At 42.0% G+C, this 20145-nt stretch overlaps 1 protein-coding gene across 2 annotated transcripts in view; it reads right to left on the bottom strand.

The window, feature by feature from the left end:
- Nucleotides 1–18823, bottom strand: part of DPY19L3 (dpy-19 like C-mannosyltransferase 3) — a 69980-nt gene extending 51157 nt beyond the window's left edge. The window contains exons 1-3 of one of the 2 annotated variants that reach the window (XM_082708602.1): nucleotides 18536–18823; nucleotides 16663–16804; nucleotides 13056–13189 (exon numbers count right to left, since the gene is read on the bottom strand). In XM_082708602.1, coding sequence (XP_082564728.1) covers nucleotides 13056–13189; nucleotides 16663–16765 — 237 coding nt within the window. In that variant the 5' untranslated portion in view covers nucleotides 16766–16804; nucleotides 18536–18823. The remainder of the gene's footprint in view (nucleotides 1–13055; nucleotides 13190–16662; nucleotides 16805–18535) is intronic. The other variant, XM_082708603.1, reaches the window with a different exon arrangement.
- Nucleotides 18824–20145: the final 1322 nt, after the last annotated feature.

Raw genomic sequence — 20145 nt, 5'->3', positions numbered from 1 at the left:
TCCACGCCCTTGTCAACACTTATTACATGTCTTCTTATTAAAGCCCTGCTAGTGGATGTGAGGTGTTACCTCATTGTGGCTTTGATTAGAATTTTCCTGACAGGCTAATGATGTTGAGAATCTTTTCATGAGCTTTTTGCCCATTTGTAGATCATCTCTGGAAAAATGTCTATTTCAAGTTCTATGCTCATTAAAAAAATTGAACTCTATTTTTATTATTGAGTTATTATGGTTCTTTGTAGATTGCAGACTCAAATCTCTTACCAGGAATATGATTTGTAAATATTTTCTCCTATTCTAAGTGGAGTCTTTTTGTTTTCTTGACCATATGCCTGGAGCACAAAACTTTCTAATTTTGAAGAGGTCCAATATAACTATTTTTCCTCTAGCACAAGCTTTGGGTGTTGTATCCAGGACAGGATGGCTTAGCCTAACCCAAGGCCATGATAATTTATTCATGCCCCCCCCCTTTTTTTTTTTTTTAGAAGTTTCATAGTTACTTTTAAGTCTCTGATCCACTTTGAGTTAATCTGTGTGTATGTAGGAGGAAGGGGCCCAATTTCCTTGTTTTGCTCATGAATATCTAATTGTCCCCAGGTCATTTGTTGCAGACTATTCTTTCTTCATTTAATTATCTTGGTATCTTTGTTGAAAATCAACTGACCAGAAATGTAAGGGTTTATTTCTGGACTCTCAATTCTGTTTCATCTCTCTTCCTGCTAAGTGCTCACTGTCCCGATTACTGTACTCTTAGAATAAGTTTTGAAATCAGGGAGTGTGAGTCCTTCAACTTTGTTCTTCTTTTTCAAAACTGCTTTGGCTATTCTGGGTCCTTTCAGTTTCCATATAAATTTTAGGATCAGCTTGTCAATTTCTGCAAAAACATCCACCTGGGATTTTGAGAGCAATCATTTTGAATCTGGACACCAACTCCATCTTAACCAGACTGTCTTCCAATTCATGAACATGATTTTAGCTTTAGACTTGTTTTGCTCAATTTATTCTTAAGTACCTTATTCTTTAGTTGCTATTGTAAAATGAAGCTATTTTCTTAATTTCATTTTTGGCCTGCTCATTGCTACTGCATACGAATACAATCAGTTTTTGTGTATCAATCTTGTATCCTGCAACCCTGATAAACCGACTTATTAGTTCTAATAGTTCTTTTTGGTGAATTCTATGTAGAAGATAATATTATTATAAACAGAGACAGTTTTACTTCTTCCTTTCCAATTTGGAGGCCTTTTGTTTTATTTTATTGCCTAATTTCCCTGACTAGGACCTCTAGTATAATGTTGAATAGAAGTAGCTAGAACAGACATCTTTGTCTTGTTCCTAATATGAGGGGAAAGCTTTCAATTTATCACCAGTGCGATTTTTGGCAGATGCCCTTTAGGAGGCTGAAGTTCTCTTCTATTTCCAGTCTGCTATGGAGAGTTGTTGAATTCTACCAAATGCTTTTTCTGTGTTTTTTGAGACAATCATATGATTTTTGTCTTTTATTCCAGTGATGTAATGGGCTCATCTGGTCTATTCTTAATTTGAAGTTACATATGTTACAAGGAAATAATAGATTTTTTCAAATACCTTTTTTTTTTTTTTTGCATCTTGTCAAGTTCTGAGATAGCAAACAAGTATATTACTAGATTTCCAAACAATTTCCTTTAGTTTCTTGGCATAAAAATGACTTTTTCGTGGTGCATTATATTTCTGATATGCAACTAGATTCTCTTGATATTAATTAGGATTTTTGGTTCAAGATATGTAAGTGGGATTAGTCTCTGAGCTTTGTTTTTTTAATTATTATCTAGATTATATACAATTGATTCTCACTATTTGCAGATTTCTGGTTCGCCCATCTGCCTACTAGCTAAAATTTGTAACCACCAAATTGACAGCATTAACACTTGCTGTGTTTTTGCAGTAAGGTGCAGACCAGTGAAAGTGTGCTCTGCCTCTTGCTCCAGCTCTCAGACAGAAACGATCAGAAGAGGAATACAGTAAGGGGCAGTGAGTGCAAACAGTGACCGCAGCTCTGAGCCCTCATGGATGGAGCTGGAATCCAGCTCTGGTACCTGTTAGTGGGGTAGCCCTGGCAAGTCATTTGACCCTCCAGAACCTCATTCTCTCTTTTATAAAATAAAGAAAATAGAAACTACCAGGAAGTGCTTTTAGAATTTAAGACCTATGTGTGTGTCTCACACACACACACACACACACACACACACACACACACACACACATTTCCCCAGGAGCAATGGTTCAGTATTCTCTTACTCAGCATTCTCAGTGACTCTTAGAACGGAACTGCTGGGGATTAAGGAAAGCTGACTGTGGTTATATTCTGATCCTCAGTCTCAGTGTGTTACATCTGATTCATAAAAATAATTTGGAAGTTTTCTTTCTCTTTGGTGTTCTAAAATGGCTGAAATAGTGCTGGAATATTTTATTTGGTAAAACTCCTCCATAAAATCAACGGGGTTGGCTGTTTGGGGAGGTGTAGGACGGGTAGCTCATTACCAAGTTTTCTCTGCTACACCTGTAAAAATAATAATATGTTTTGGGGCCCGTTTTGGTAATTTATATTCCAGAAAATCATGTTTCATCCATTCATCTAATTTGCACTGAATCAAAAAGAACAGACTTTTGGTGCTTTCCTATTTCATGGTCTACGGTTATTTCTCTGCTGCCACATTTCATGATCTCTGTAATTACTTGTCTGTTATTTCTTAATTTGGGTACTTGTACTTCCTACCTCATCCTTACCCTTATTTTTCACTCCCCAAATAACCATTCATTATTTTCCTATTTCCCAATTGATCAATTTCTCCTTTTACTTTTATCCTTCCTTCTATTTCTAGATTTTTACTTTCCAACTTCATAAGCGGAATACTTTTGTTTGTTTATTCATTTTTATTTCCTAATATAATACTTAAAGCTACAAATTCTTCTGAATACTGCTTTAGCTGTATTCCCTAGTCCTGACATACGGTTTTTATCACCTTCTAGATTTCATTTATAATTTCTGTAAATTCAGTTTTAATTTCCTGTGACCAAAATGTTAGGAAATATTTTTAGATTTCTAGAAAGAGACTTTTTCTTTTTAGTTATCTTGTTTTTATTTAAATGAATGAATGAATGAAAAGAGTATAATGTTGAATCTGTGACCATTATCCCCAGAGTCAAGAAGAAGCCAAGACTATGCACTATCATACTGCGATAAGGAAATAACGCCTGTAGTTTTGGATCTGAGATTTTCTCTATGGCTTAACATATCAACATTTTAGTTAATGCTCTGTGGATATTTGAAAAAAAAAATACATTCTGTCTTTAGATATTTATAGATTAAAACCCTTATTATTGGGGCACCTGGGTGGCTCAGTGGGTTAAGCCACTGCCTTCGGCTCGGGTCATAATCTCAGGGTCCTGGGATCGAGTCCCGCATCAGGCTCTCTGCTCAGCGGGGAGCCTGCTTCCCTTTCTCTCTCTCTCTCTCTCTCTGCCTGCCTCTCTGCCTACTGTGATCTCTCTCTGTCAAATAAATAAATAAAATCTTTAAAAAAAACCAAAACCCTTATTATTTTCCCTAGGCCTTCTATATTCTTATTTTTGACCACTTGATTTTTATGAACTGAGAAAGAATTAAAACCCAGCATTAATGTGTTTCTCTGTTTCTTCTTGTATTTCCGGTGCTTTTTGCTTTATAAATATTGGTAAGTTATCTGATACATGGATAGTCCTATCTGTGGCTGGCATCTTCATCACCGAAAAACTGCCCTTCTTCACTTCATTTAACACTTTCTGTCTAAGACTTTCTTTCCCCCTTATGGGGAAATAGTTCAACAAATCCTTATCTACCTTTGGTCTAATCCTTCTAAGGAACTCTGTTCTGTGAGAATCTTATGCATATAGTAAGTGATTTGGATTTTGCTTTATGATACAGTTTTTATCAAGTGAATAAAGCAGACAGACTTATTTATACAAAAATATTTTGGCATATTTGTGTTAATACATGTTGTATCAGATTTTTTTGTTACTCTTTAGAACAAATCCTTTATGATATGGTCTGTGTCTGAGGGGTGTGTGTGTGTGTGTGTGTGTGTCTTTTAATATGGAAGGTTTGTTTTTGTTCTAGGAGCTACCTTTATAACTTTGAAGGATCACTTAATTCTCTATTTCTACGGATAGTATCTATTGTTTTCCTATATAACAAGTAATGATAATCTGATGAAATTTATAGTTCTTCCCTGCCCCATTTTACTTGATATTTTTCTTAGAATTTTCTTTTACAAAAACACTATACATCTATCTCTTGACTATTTAAAGTAGGCTCCACACCCAGTATGGAGCCCAACATGGGGCTTGAACTCGCCACCCTGAGATCAGGACCCGAGATGAGATCAAGAGCTGAACATTTAGCTGCTTGAGCCACCCACGTGCTTCTGGACTTCTCATTTTGAAATGAAACCTGACTTCTGTCTATTAAAAAAAAAAAAAAAGATGGATTCCTCCACCATCTTCTACCTTTTCTTTTCTTTCCTCTTCTAACTCATTATTACATTGTTATTCTGTTACTGTTTCATAGTTATAACACTGCTAGGTGTTACACGTTGTTTCCATCATATTATTTTGTTCTACAACTATTTAGTGCTAGTTCCACAGTTAAATATGTTTGCACCTCAAGGCAGTCTTTCTGCCATGGTTTTTGCCTTTTCTCTCTCAGCTGGATAAAGTTTTCTCTCTACCAGTTTCTTCAGGTGTTCTTAAAAAAATATATTTCTCAGAATCAGGGCAATTTGTATAATGCTTTTATACATGATAGAATGACTGGATTAAAATATATAAAGCATGGGGCGCCTTGGTGGCTCACTGGGTTGGGACCTCTGCCTTCGGCTAGGGTCATGGTCCCGGGGTCCTGGGATCAAGCCCCGCATCGGGCTCTCTGCTCGGAGGGGAGTCTGCTTCCCCCTCTCTCTGTCTCTGCCTGCTTCGCTGCCCGCTTGTGATCTCTCTCTGTCAAATAAATAAAATCTTAAAAAAAAAAAAAGGGATAAACAATACGGAGTTTTCTCAAAAAATTTAAAAAATATATATATAAATAAAGCACATTCGCTTATGTGAGTCTTGTGCGGGATCATTCCAGGCCTTTAAGCATTAAACGTTACCATGGAAAAGTTGGAAGCCACACTGACTTCTCTTGCAGGTAAAGGGATCTTTTGTTAGGATGTCCAGGGGTTTCTTACTATTGAAGCCCAGCAATTTCACAGAACTATATCCTGCTAATGACTTTTCTAGGCCAAGTTTTCCTGGGGCCCATTGTGCCCTGTCAATTTGTAGATTCAAATCATCTTTCATTTTTCAAAGGTTTTCTTGAATTACGTCTTTAAACATGATTCTCCCTTGTTTCACTGCTTTGGTTCTCTTCTGTTGGGACAAATTATGCATGTTTGCTGTTGTCTTACTCAGATTCTCTCCACTATTTTAACTGTATTAATTTCATTTTGTTTTCTTTTCTTTCTTTTTTTTTTTTTTTAAGATTTTATTTATTTATTTGACAGAAAGATCACAAGTAGGCAGAGAGGCAGGCGAGAGAGAGAAGGAAGCAGGCTCCAGGCTGAGCAGAGAGCCCGATGCGGGGCTAAATTCCAGGACCCAGAGATCATGACCTGCACCAAAGGCAGAGGCTTAACCCACTGAGCCACCCAGGCGTCCCCATTTTGTTTTCTTTTATCAGGGCAACCACTTCCTATTCTGTGCCTTCTGCAGACTCTAATCTTGTGTGTTTTGCTTCCAAGATTGTTGTGATTTCTGTTATGGTTTTATCTTTTAATTCGACTTCTTGCCTAAGTTCTGCCAGCTCATCTTTCATTTCCTCTTGTTACCTTCCTGTAAGTCCTTGAGGACGGTCTATACCTTCTTACAGTCCTGCTTTGAATTCATCTTCCACGGTGGTAAATGCTTATTATGTTAGTTTTTAATGTGAGTACGTTTTTTAGTTTGGTCAGTTTTCAGGCCTTTGCTAGGAATTGTTTCTGGTGACTATTCTTCATCTTATCATCTGTTCCTGTTTTTCTCTTCCTTCTCTTCTTGCAGCTTCACTGTACAGATCCTGTGCTAGTTCCTTTCTGGTTGTGAGCCATTTCTTAACTTGGCCAGTTCTTATCAAACCAGCAGGAAGTTTATGTGGGGGACAGGCCGGGGCCACCGGTCAGGCCAGCAAGAATTCTCCTTGTGATACGGCGTTGTTTACAAGAGCGAGCCCTTTATTCTTTTCCTCATTTTAGCCAACCAAGATTGGCAGCCTCAGAGCTATTCAACACACAGTTTTCTCTCCTTATCCTGGTCTTCTTAAACAGTACTTTTACAAAAATGGCTTGTCCCTGTGATCACTGCCTTTGGCCTGCCTAGCTTACTTCTCTTTCATACCGGAAGATCTCCAGGAAAGCTCCCACCATTACCGCTCGCATCCGGCCCCATGGTTCTCCTTCAGCGACCTCAGTCTCAGCCCTCAGGGTATGCCAGCAGCCTCGGAGAAGTGGGCTTTGGTGACTTCCTCTGACACCTGCAGCTCTGAGAGTCCTCTCCCGGTACCTTTCCACGCTCCTCCGAGTTTCACTGGGTTTGGTGGCCCTCCCTCACACACTGGTCTAGATCATAGGCCTTTCTTAGTTTCATCAAGGATAGAAAATGCCTATCTGCTTTTCAGTTTCCTTAACTGCTTTGAGGTAATTCTAAAAAGGTGAAGGAACCGACATCTTTACACTACCACTTTGAAACAAGAAGTAATGAGCAATTCGAGGGGTTTAACTGCACCATTAGGAACAATCTACCCCAAATCAGGGAGCATAGAAATAAGAAAATAACTAAGAGTATTAAATATAAAAAAATATTAAATTATATAAACATAATAATTTACATAATAATCGTGCAAGTTCATATACATATGTAACTTTATATATGGGAAAAGCATATGATGTAACATCAGATAAATCTGTTTATTAGAAGTATACTGGAGGGGCATCTGGGTGGCTCAGTCAATTAAGCATCTGACTTATTTCAGCTCAGGTTTTGATCTCAGAGTCATGAGTCATAAATATGTGAAATATATGCAAATACAGGATGAAGCATGGAAGAGAAATACAAAAACTGGGTTTTGTTAAGGGTTATGAATACTGAGTAATGTTTTTGATTTAAAGTTTTTGTTGTCACGGTATAGTTTGTAAGAAGTAACACAACACGTGTTCAAAAAATAAAAAGAGTCACACTATATATATTTTTACGCTAGCATCTACTAAACACAAGTCACTAAAAAAGCACTGACTAGCTCCCTACTTGCCAGGACTAACTATATCCTATCTCTGAAGGCAAGTTCCAAAAGCTGTGTCCCTCTGCTCTAGTTCCCGCCCAGATCTTTTATAGCAGCTGTTGTCCCCATCTCCCCTCTCTCTTCCTTATAATGCTTCCCTCACCTGTACAGGTCAAGCCAGTCTAAACAGATCACGTTACTCCGCGCTGACGATGGGCTGGGCACCGTAAGGGTAGACAGCAAGTAAGAGCATTGGCTTTGAACCCTTTTAGTGTGTTTTGTTTATAAGAAAGGGCAGCAGAAAAGCACGTTGCATTTAAAGGTCAATTTAGAGTTAAAAGGTTTGGGCTTTGCAGACAGTCAGATTAAATAAAATGTTTAAATTTTACCTATAACAGTACTAAGCACACAGCAGACATTTAATAAGAGGGGGAGGGCACCTGAGTGGCTCAGTTGGGTAAGTGTCTGCCTTCGGCTCAGGTCATTATTTTGGGGTCCTGGGATGGAGCCCCACATCAGGCTCCCCACATCAGGGAATCCGTTTCTCCCTCTTCCTTTGCCCTTAACCCTACCTCATGCTCTGTCTCTTGATCTCTCTCGCTCTCAAATAAAAATAAATCTTAAAAAAAAAAAATAAAATTATAAAAGAAATAATGAAATCTCAACATTTGCAATGACGTGGAAGGAGCTAGAGAGTGTAACAGTGAGCAAAATAAGTCAGTCAGAGAAAGACAAATGCCCTATGATTTCAGTCATATGAATTTAAGAAACAAAACAAATGATCATGGGGGGAAAGAGGCAAACCAAGAAACGGACTCTTAACTGTAGAGAACAAACTGGCAGTGGCTGGGGGCTTGGGGAAGTAGGCGACAGGGATTAAGGAGGGCGCTTATTGTGACAAGCACTGGGTGACGTATAAAAGTGATGAATCACTCAACTGTACACCTGAAACTAATATTACACCGTATGTCAACTGGAATTTAAATAAAAACTAAAAATAAACTAAAAAATATTCTAAGAAAGGATAGTATATATACATTTTCCACGACCATTTAAACCAACATCTTCAACTTTCCAGTTGTTCTTTGGTCCAGAGTTCCCACATTCAAATACTAACATTGTTAGGATTAGTAACTAACATTTAAAGCATCATTCTGAATGCATAAACTCAATGTGTGATTTGTTTCTTTTAGAAACAATGTTTTTACTCTCTGAATAATTACAACTAATACAAAGTGTTCAGAGAGGATCAAAGTATTTTCATAAAAAATAGCCTAGCAATTTTGGTAAGTTATAACCCATAAGGATAAAAAGAAAACAGCTTTACACTTCTCAAATATTCCCATAATCCACCAATATGAAAATGGTATAAATTAAGGAGTAAATTTCCGAAGGCGTATACTCTGAAAACGAGCTTTCCCTTTGGCTGAGTAATGTCTCTGATCGCTAATGGCTATCATTTTCATTGGTTTATTCACAGAAAATGTATACACATTTTAAAACTAAATAAAATGTAAAATTTAGTTCCTCAGCTGCAGTAGCCACATTTCAAGTGTTTAACAGCTACATTTGGCTAGTGGTTGCTGCACTGAACGGTGCAGAAATAGATCATTTCCTTCACTGCAGAAAGTTTCTTGGACAGCACTGGGTTTACATAATCTAAGAGGAAAGATAAACCAAGTGCCTATGCAGAGGTATCATCAGGTCTGAGAAATAGTTGAAACATCTGAGGACTCCTCTTATGATGGGGGGGGGGAATTCTGTGCTACAAGCTATTGCTTGAATAAAGAGAAAAAAATGCCACAAGACTGAGCTCAATTGTACGTTTCAGGGGACGGGGGTGTTGGTGGAAAGAAACCTGTTAGATTCGAGGATGTTCCTGTTTTATAGCTGCTCCCAGATGGTATCTGAGGCACAGACAGAAACTAGCCTCGGGTCTCTTTCTCACTCTGAACACTCCTCAAACATTCTTGCCCACACAACTACAAGCTGGTAATATGAAAATGTCCATTTCCAACACAGATGGGTCTCCTGCCTCCAGATCCATGAATCCAGCTCCCTTTACTCCATCTCTCTCCTTGGACTGTTTCAAAAGTGACTCATAACGTATCCAAACAAGGATGTATCATTTGCTGTCTCGCTGTCCCCTGCAAAGAATTTGGCTGGCCTCTGTCCCCAGTTCTTGGGAAGTAGCCAGTAAATCTGCAAATTTCCCAAGTGAGAACAGTGTCTTTGTTCATGGTGGGTTCCTCAGGACGACATCTGACGACTCTGTTCTAAGGAGATGACTCAGGATGGGGGCTGACCAAGCCAGAAAGACCAGCTGTGTGATTAGAGGATTGGGGCTTGGAGCCAGCTGATATTGGCCCAACCCCCAGGAGGAGAGCGGGATTAAAGCTTGAATTCAACACTGTGGCCAAGGACTCCATCAATCATACCTACATAATGGAAGTCCAGTCAAAGCTCTGGACACAGGAGCTCAGGTAAGCTTCCTTGCTTGGCAAAACTCAACACATTATACCTCTCAATGTGCCTGGAAGACAATGTGTCCTAACCCCACAGGGAAAGGACAACGGAAAGCCCGAGTTTGGGATCCTTTTTCAATGAGTCTCTGCCTTTGGCTGGTTCTGATTTATATCCATCATAATAAAACTGTAATAAATGTAAGGCTCTCTTGAGTTCTGTGAGGCATTTTAGTGAATTACTGAACCTGAGAGGGGTGGGTATCCCCAAATTAATAGTCTACTTGTGGTCAGAAGTGAGGGTAGTCTGAGGACCCCCAAACCTTTCAGTGGTCGTCGAAAGTGAGGGCAGTTTTGTGGCAGACTCTGTGCCCTTAACTTGTCAAGTTCAGCTTAACTCTAGGTAGGTGGTGACAGAAGTTCTTTTGCACTCCAGATCTGTTCCTCCCACAGGGTTCATTATCACAGTGAACAGCATACCCACCCATCTATTCGGCTGCTAATGGCAGAAAGCAGATGATCACCGATGATTCTTCCTTCTCAATCACCAACCACACAAATGATGAATCGCTACACCCTTTCTGAGTTCTGACTCTGTCCACTTCTCTCCAACAGGATCCGGTCTTTGCTTCTCTGGTTCCATTCTCCTCTTTGCTCATAAAATTCTGGCCCCATGTGCCTTCTCTCTGATACTAAACTTGACCAGTTTCATCCTACCCGAGGGCCTTTTCACTTGTTGTTCCCTCTGCTTTTGACTGGTTCCTAGGATTTAAGTGTTGATGTAGGTCTTATCTTCAAAATTATCTGCTTTCCCTCCCAGTTTCATAACTATGTCCCCACATAACTATGTCACCCACTCCCAATAACTATGTCATCACCACCCTGTCTGGTTTCCCCTACAATACCATTTTTTGTTAGTTTCTTTTTCCCTCCTCCCCATCAGAAATAGGTTCCTCATCGGATTCAAAGGCTATACTCTCAGGGCCTAGTTCCATGTCTAGTGCACAGAAAACATGCATTTACTGACATTCAGATAGTAATGAATCCACTGAATTGGATTTTCTTGGCGGTTTCCTCTCACTTTAGTGCTATCCTCCTCAAACCCACTCTTCATACTGTAGCTGGAGCCATCTTTCCCAAACAAGATGATGACACTGCTGTTCCTTTGTGACCTGGCCTCTGTTTACCACCCCAGTACATTCTCTCCCCATGTGCTCCCTAGCCAGGCTGAACTGCTGCCAGCACCTGAATGCTCTCAATGCTCTTGCTTCTCGAAGTTCCTGTACATGTCCCTTCTCTAGGACTTTCGTCTTTCCTCCCTAGTTTGTCTGGTTAACCCTTCTAATCCTTCAGGTCTCCTTAACCATTACTTCCCTGACCTTCCACAACTGGGGCAGGCTCCCCCTGCTCTGTGCTCCCACAATACTCTATCCTACCCCAACAATGTACTGATTTTGGATGGGCTGTCACGGTCTGCCTACTTGCCTATACCCTCAAGAGCATAAACTCTCTGAAGGCAGGGGCCTGGCTTCAGTTGGCAGTATTGCTACAGCTGAGCACGGTGCTGGCTGGCATACCACAGGTGCTCAACACATCTTACAGAATTAACATGTTACACTGGAGCATCTGCTGGCAAATTCATTAGTCTTTGTTACTCTTGCCATGTTCTCTACTGTGTTTAGATCAGTGCTACTACAGAAGCGGTGCTCAATAAATACTAGGTAAAAGTATAATGCCTTCTTTAACCTGGAGAGATTTCAGAGACAGATTAAGGGTGTTCAAGTTTCGTAATGATGGAGGTGTATTTATTTAAGGTTATTAGCAAAGCCACTTAAAAACTCTGAGGAGCTAAAATTACAATTTGAAAATAAGTTATGTGATCCCTTTCAACATCTTGTCCCTACTACAGAGTTACTAGCACTTAACTTCAGCCATATGCCCACACAAGTATATTTCAGTCTTTATTCAAAATACTTGTGTGGATAAAAAAGTATTATATTGTGTAGTTCTAAGAAATCTACTTGTAAGCACTCCATTTTAAAGAAATAAAGGTGAGTAAAATACTTCTTCACAAGAAAAACTCCCCACTATCCCAGAAGGAGAATTACTTTTTGTATCATGATAATTTGTATGAAGGTATACACACACATACACATTACACCTATACAGTACTATGACAGGTTTTAAAAATAAACATACGAGAAGTTATTCCTATAAATTAAATTTGTCATTCAAAGTAGTCTCCTTTGGAGACTCATTCCAACAATGGAATCAAAGCTCAACATATTTTGGAAAGCTCTTTGAGAACTATTTTAGATTCTGCAAAGACTTTTTTGAATATCCAGACAGATGATAAATATTTGACCTTTTCAAAGTGAATTTTACCTTTACCAGCAACTAGGCATTAGAAGCCATAGTAAAAAAGGTCAAAGAGCACAACATTTTGGATCAAAAACAAAAGATATTTAGATGAAAAATACTGTGCTCGCTTCAGCAGCACATATACTGGATGAAAAATACTGGCAATGTGTAAATTTCCTTGCATAAGTGATACACTGGTTCTGAAAACAAAGACAAATTAAAAGATACTTAGAAATGTTTAAAAAGGGAACAAAGAGAACAAGGATTGGGGTTTAAGATGGCACAGACCCTCCTGAGAACGCGATGAAAATTACGGCTCCTTTCCTCAGAAAAATATGGGCTCCCCTGTCCTCTCACCACTGCATTTATGCTTAGAAAGGTATGAAACACTGAGGTCATCTATGGCCCTATGGTTTGGAGCACTGGCTTTTGATTTCTCTCCTATTTTACTGTACCCAATAGAAAAAAAAAAGTTCCTACTGTGACCCCATTTGTACATACATATATATATAACAGATTAAATATTATATATATCTATTAATTATATAACAGTATAAAATTAATAGTTACATAAATAATTCTCAGCCCTAGTGTATTTGTCCTAGTACTCTTTTGCATCTTTCTTTAACTAGAAAAACGTTACTTGTGATTTGACTGGGCCAATTTCACAATGTACAGGTTGAAAAAACACTGGTTTAGAGTAACCACCGTGTAACTGGAGAAAGTTAATGAAACTGAGAAAAATCACTGATGACAAAAACTCTGATGCCCTTTTAAACTAACGAAGTCTCTTTACACTAGAGTCAAGCTTTTTAAGAGATTAGATTCTTTATGGCAAAGCTGCGTTATCTTGGTCATTCATGTACATGGTAAACTACTGGAGACACTGACGAGTAAACCACACAGGGATCATAGGAAACTCATACCTTAATATTAGAAAACCACAAATCGTTCTCATGTAAAGTGGCCAGGTAGACAGACGTTAGAAGTCCGATGCAAAGGGCAATGGTTCCACCAACCGTGAATGACAGAAGCTTCCACAACCTTCTAATGGTATAACCTTTTAGAAAAACAAAACGAACAGTGAAGTCAGTAAAGAATGCAGCATTGACTAGTTCTACTTCAGCCTAGCAGGTATGCTAAGCTCCGCTGCCTGTTGCTGCCGCCGAAGCTTCCCCTATTCCCAGCAGACACTTAGGGGTTCCTTTCTGTGATTCAGGAGACCTGTTTTCATACTTTATCACGGTTTTTACCTAACTCTATCTAACTGTTCACTTGTCCATTTTGCCAGATAGCGTGAGTTTTCAGAGGACAAGCACCTTATCTTATTCATCTTAATAACTAGGGTCTCTGTCTGGCATAGCTTAATAACTATAATTTACCTATGAAATTTGGAGGAGTAAATGGGTTACATGTCTAGGATATAAAAAGTCTTTGAGACGGTCTACAGATAATTTGTGGTTTATTCATTAAAAACTACCAAAAACCTTGACAACTTAAAATCCAAAAACCCATCAGGGGAGAAAAATCCATTACAACTCAAGTTAGAGGACACTTAAACTAGGAAAATATATTTATAGCACATATAAGAAAGTTTAAGTAACCTTAATACGAGATGGACACTTTCAGGATTTAAAAAATGAGTATTTCAATTGGAAACAGATTAAACATATGAGTAGGCAAAGCACAAAAGAAAAAATGGCCAATAATAGACAAGAATATTCACATTCCTCAGTATTAAAGAAATGCGAATCAGGGCACCTGAGTGGCTCAGTAGGTTGAGCCTCTGATTTTCAGCTCAAGTTATAATCCTAGGGTTTTGAGACTGAGCCCTGCATTGGGCTCTGTGCTGGCCCCTGAGCCTGCTTCTCTTTCCCCCTCTCCCTCTGACCCCCTCACTCCCTGGCCCACATTCTCTCTCTCTCTAAAAAAAAACAGAAAAAAGAAAGAAAGAAAGGAAGGAAGAAAGAAATGCGTATCAAAACGATAAGCTGTAACTTTTTAGATGCTGGTCAATTTGATAGCTTAAAAATGCTAACCCTGTTTTTTTTTTTTTTTTTTTAAAGATTTTATTTATTTATTTGACAGAGAGAAATCACAAGTAGATGGAGAGGCAGGCAGAGAGAGAGAGAGGGAAGCAGGCTCTCTGCTCAGCAGAGAGCCCGATGCGGGACTCGATCCCAGGACTCTGAGATCATGACCTGAGCTGAAGGCAGTGGCTTAACCCACTAAGCCACCCAGGCGCCCCTAACCCTGTTTTAATAAGGGTATAAAAAAGAGTATTTTTCTTCTTCTTCTTCTTTTTTTTTTTTCCAGTATGGAATGCTTCACAAATTTGCGTGTCATCCTTGTGCAGGGGGCCATGCTAATCTTCTCTGTATTGTTCCAATTTTAATATACGTGCTGCCGAAGTGAGCACCAAAAGAGTATTTTTCTTTTTTTTTTAAAAAAAAATTTATTTATTTATTTATTTATTTATTTATTTATTTGACAGAGAGAGAGAGAGAGAGAGATCACAAGTAGGCAGAGAAGCAGGCAGAGAGAGAGAGAGAGAGAGGGAAGCAGGCTCCCTGCCGAGAAGACAGCCCGATTCGGGACTCGATCCCAGGACCCCTGAGATCATGACCCGAGCCAAAGGCAGGGGTTTAACCCACTGAGTCACCCAGGTGTCCCCAAAAGAGTATTTTTCAAACATAGCTGGTGGGAAAGTAACTTGGTAACTCTCTGGAATGCAACAAGGCAATAACTAGTAAAAAAACCTACCAAAATAAGCATACAATTTGACCAATAATTTGAAATCCAGGCATATACAATGTTTGTATACAAACAAATGTTTGGCCACAGTATATTTCTTATAGTTCTGTTTATCTAAGTAAAAGGTTAAAAAACATCTAAACACTCAACAATGAATGAGTTAAATAAACTATGCTATGGCCACACAATGACTATGTTGGTAACATTTTAAACTACATTGACTGACTTAAGATATGTTCGTAACATAAAAGAAGAAATGTAGCAAGTTATAAAACAGCTAGGATCTCAATTTTGTAAAACCACATATGAATGCTTGCATTTATATCCCTGCAGAGACATTCGGACAGCAAGATCAAATTTCATGGGTGGCATTCTCAGGATCGATTTGTTTGTGGGAGGATTTTCTTTTCTCTTTTCTTTTCTTTAGTTTTCAGGGTTTTTTTCCTGACACAAATAAATACTGCTTCAATAAAATGAAGAATTCTCAAAATTATGTTTTATTTTATTTTTTTAAAGGATTTTATTTACTTGACAGATAGAGATCACAAGTAAGCAGAGAGCCTGGCAGAGAGAGGAGGAAGCAGGCTCCCTGCTGAGCAGAGAGCCCGATGTGGGGTTTGATCCCAGGACACTGGGATCATGACCTGAGCCGAAGGCAGATGCTTTAACCCACTGAGCCACCCAGGTGCCTCTCAAAATTATGTTTTAATATAAAAAAGAGAACTTGGGGCAGTCAGTTAAGCATCTGCCTTCAGCTCAGGTCGTGACTCCAGAGTTCTAGTATCTAGACCTGAGTCGACTCCCTGCTCAGCAGCAGGCCTGCTTCTCCCTCTCCTCCCTGCTCATTCTTGTGCGCTCTCTCTCGCAAATTAAAAAAAAAAAAAAAAAAAGAAAGAAAGAAAAAAAGAAAAACAACTTTAAAAAATAAATAAAATAATAAACAAAAAAGCAAACTTGAAGTAACATTGTTTAAGCCTTAAGAAAGTATGCTGTCTTGTCCAAAATTGCTAATAGCAGAGTTGGATGGAATGACTTCTCGATATAGATTAATTTTATTTTATAAAACTGTTCCCTCAAATTACTTTACTAGTTCTGGCTGATAAGAATTAACATAGCTGCCATTAATATAAATTCTGTCAGATATCCAAAATGGTTGACAGACATGGAATTCTTCATGCTTATTTTTAAAAACCTTGAGCATGCTTAGTTAAGAAAGCAAATATGGAGTCAGGAAGTTGGTAATTAATATCACTTGATGTACAGCTTAGAATCTTCAGCATTATATAAACAACTCACCCAATTTTGACTGTCCTCCCTCCCAAAACCAAAGGAGAAAATTTCAGGAATTCATATAAAGAATAAAAAGAAGTTTGATTCATTTTCAATACCTTCATGAAATGAGAAAGTCTCCCAAGGTAAGGCTGTGCAGAGCGAACAGCACACACAAACCAGAAAATTTAGAAACAGACTAAAATCTGAACCGTGGGGGAAAGTATTACTTTAGGAAATCAAAGATTGGCAAAACCAGAACCTACTGAACAGAAAGCTGAGAAACAATGGGTTTTAATCAGAGCTCTTTCACCTTATATCTGATAATAACTATAAATCCGATATTATAAAAGTACAATCAAATCATTTGTCGAACTAAAACATCAGGGTATTAGAACAAGTCTCCCCAACTGTCAGGTCTCACCAAATTCTTATTCTATTGGAGAGTGATATTTTAATATGCAGAAAATAAAAGCAATCCCAAATGGTGCTTTAATTTAAATCACCTACCAGATGGCAATTTATTTCCCAACTTCACATTTGCTTCTTGTGCTGCATAATCCTCAGAAACTTCTGTGGTTTTCACTCCTTTTCTTTGCCTGATGGATATCATGGTGTCAAAGACTTACATGCATTGTTCTTCCAACCACTCCTACAAACAACAGAAAAGTAAACTGCCTGTCCATATGCCAGTACCCTCTCCCCAACACACCCTGTGCTCATCTGTGCTTAAGTGACTTGAAGCCTTATCCCTGGCTTAGCATGCCCTCCCACTTTCCCATCAAATCTTAACCAGCCTTCAAAGTTACTGTCAAGACACAACACCAATATTTACTTAATACATGCTGTCAAGAGTTAAGAATACAGGTGGGCATCCCAGACCAGCCCCTGCCCTTCTTGCAAGAAGGCTTCCTGGCTCTGCCTGTGCCAGCTGCTGCTGCTGCTGCTGTTGTCTCCTTCCTGAGCCACTGCAGTTACCTTGCAATTGGTCACCTAATTATGCAGTTTTAGATTATGTCCTACAGTTCCCTACCACGCGAGGAGGCATTCAGTAGTAAATTTGTTGAGAGCCGGATTCCGAAGAAGTGACATATTGTTTGGTCTCAGGTACCTGAATTTTAATACCGGTGTTCTTTAAAAACAATTCACACTGGAAGCTTTAGGAACACGCCTCAGTGGTGATGGCAGCGGGGGTGTGCCAATCAGGGCAGCTGCTATCCCAGGGAGCAAAAGTGGGAGTAAAGGCAGGGTGCAGAAGCCTGGTTTGGAAGCAGCGAGTGGGAGGCGAGGGAGTGGTGGCAGTGAGTAAGCTGGCTACAGTCCTCCGGAACATCTTGCTTCCCTCTTCTGAATAATGAACAGCGTTTTACTAATTACTACGAAATATGACCAGATGCCGGGCACCATTGTTTGGGCAGTTTACCAATTCCTAAAGGTAAACAATTTGCTTTATAGAAGGAACCAACCAACCAACCAACCAAAATTATACAATTTATTCGTTCGTTCATTCATACAAAAAAAAAAAAAAAAAGTGAGACGCAAAAACAGTTAAGTACACACAATGAAAATGGAGAACCTGGAGCAGCGAGGGAGGAAAAAAGAGTGTAGGCAGAAAGTCGTACTGGGGTCGATGGGCTCGTTTCCCAATCACTCTATCCTGGAATCCTGCCCTTTCTAAGGGCTCGGGAAGGAGTTGTAAATATCCCAGAGCCGATACACTCTAACAAGTTAAGACAGAAGGGCCACAAACACTGACGCGCCAACTCGGGGTCGGGCAACCGCGATAACCGCACGAACTACGAAACAAAAGTTTCCCCACCCAAGGAAAGGGAATGCCATCTCCAGCACGGGAACGGAGAGGAAAGCGACGCTTGCCCTCCACTCCGAAGGGCCAGCGCGCGAGGAGCGTCCCGGGCGCTGCAGGGCACGTCCCCCAGCTTCCCGCCGCACCCCAGCCCACAGCACCGGGTGTCCCCAGCAGACGCCGAGGGGCCGGCGGCGGCCGCCCAAGTTCGCTCCGGCTGGGCACCGTGGCGCGGCCGCGGCCGCGGCCGCCGGCACCGACCAGGCCCGCGAGGCCGGAGCGAGAAGTGGCCCGCGAACGCGGCCCCGCCCTCTGCAAACTTCCTCACTCCCGCCCTGCCGCCCCCGGCCCCGCAGTTCGCGCGGACCAGCGGGCGCCGCGTCCCCTAGCCGGGCGCCCCCAGACGCCCCGCGGCCCGGGCCGCGCCCCCCGACTGCACAGCGCGGCGGGACGGCCCGCGGGCTCCCGGTGGTCGCGGCGCATTCGGCGGGACGCCGGACTCCCCGCGCGGCCCGCCGCCGAAGCCTCTCGCCCGCGTGTCCCCTCGCGCCGCCCGCGGCCCGACACGCAGTCACAGACCTGCGGCCTCAGCCGTCCTGGCGCGCGGCTCCGGGCGGGGAAGGAGGCCGGCCGGCCAGGGGGCGCCTAGGGGCGCGGGGGCGGGGCCGCACAACAGCCTGCAACGCGTCGTGGGGACAGAGAGGACCGGGCAGCGGCCACCGGGGCAGCGGCGGAGCTTTGCGCGACGCCCGAGAAATGGGGAACCGGGCGCGGGGGGGGGGGGGGCGTCCGCGGCCGCGAGGAAGGGGCGCGCCAGGGAGGCCGGGCCGCCGCGGCCGCACCCATAGGTCCCGGGAGCCGTCCGTCAGCGTGAGCCCCCGCCCCTACCCGGAGCGCCCCGCCCCGTCTCGTGCGCCGCCGGCCGGAAGGAAGCAGCGCATTTCCGCTCGCCGCTCCGGCCCCGCCCCCGCGTTCTCACGATGCTGCGACCCGGGGTTGCTGACACGGAGGCTCTGAGGTTGCTTTCGGCCCCACAGACTCCCGACGGCCCCGGGGCAGAGCGAGAGGCAGCGGCTCAGGGAGAGGAGGAGCCTGGCTCCGAGGAAGGGTGGCTCCAGGGCTGAGAGTGGGGCGCGCCTTGGCGCCGCGGAAACCTCTTGCTGGCGCGCGTGGCCGCCTGTCCCCCACCCCAGGGCAGATGGGTGCGGGGGGCGCGCTGAGGGCCGGGCGGACCGAAGCAGGGCGACCCCTCGAGACTCTCCCCGCCTCCCGCGTCGGTGGGCCCGGTGCGCCCCCTCGGTGGGTCTCGGCCGCCCCCACCAGGCCCTGGAGGCCCCTGGCGTGTGCTGGGACCGCGTCTCGCGACTGCCAGTGCGACCGCCTGGAGATGCCTTCGCCTCGCCCTAGACTCCCCCCTAGTGTTGGGGTGGGGGCGGCGCGCTCGATCCGTAATTTCGCCTTCAAGGAAGGATGTGCTTGCCTTGCTCTCCAAACTAGAGCGTAAGCCTTTTTTGAGGGCAGGTACTGTGCTTTTTCCTGGGTATCTTTCTTGTGGATCACCCTGCGAGGAGCGGTAGATGAAGCCTTTTCTCAGCAGATGCTCAAGCCACATGTTTAATTGATTTTTCTTAAGGAATGGTCTGGTCTTCTGGGTTCTCCACCTGTGCAAAGACTGTCCATCTGTCTCCTTCCAGTACGAAATTACTTCATCCAGGAAGCCTTTCCTGGTCACCCCTGTTGGGTATTTTCTCCTCCCTGGGTCTGTTGCTTTTAATAACAGGCGCACATTCTGTGCAAATGATTTGAGGTATCTGCTGGGTGGCTTGAATAAAAATTAGTCTCCGCTGTCTTTTCAGATGGCCTTTGTCATGTTTTAACTTGATCGTTGGTGTCTTTGATGTTAAGGATTTGAGAGCAGGGCTTATATTTGTAATCCATCTCTTTCGTGTTCAGGTGCCTTACGTAAAACACATTTGGGTGCTTAATAAATACATAGGGGAATTGAGTCCTCTTTAAATAAAATTTTTCCCTTTTTGTGCCGTAGGGTTTTGTCTAAAACTGTGTCCCTCTGGGGAAGAATGTGTCTGTGGTGCAATGTACATCCCGAGTAAAGGAAGTAGTGCTCATTAGCAGCTGCTTGGTTTAATACCAGGAAATGGCTTTACCAGCAAGATAAAGCCTTGAGACCT

The sequence above is a fragment of the Mustela nivalis genome, assembly GCF_964662115.1.
Source record: "Mustela nivalis genome assembly, chromosome: 18".
NCBI lineage: Eukaryota > Metazoa > Chordata > Mammalia > Carnivora > Mustelidae > Mustela > Mustela nivalis.
This window is presented reverse-complemented; position numbering and strand designations above follow the sequence as displayed.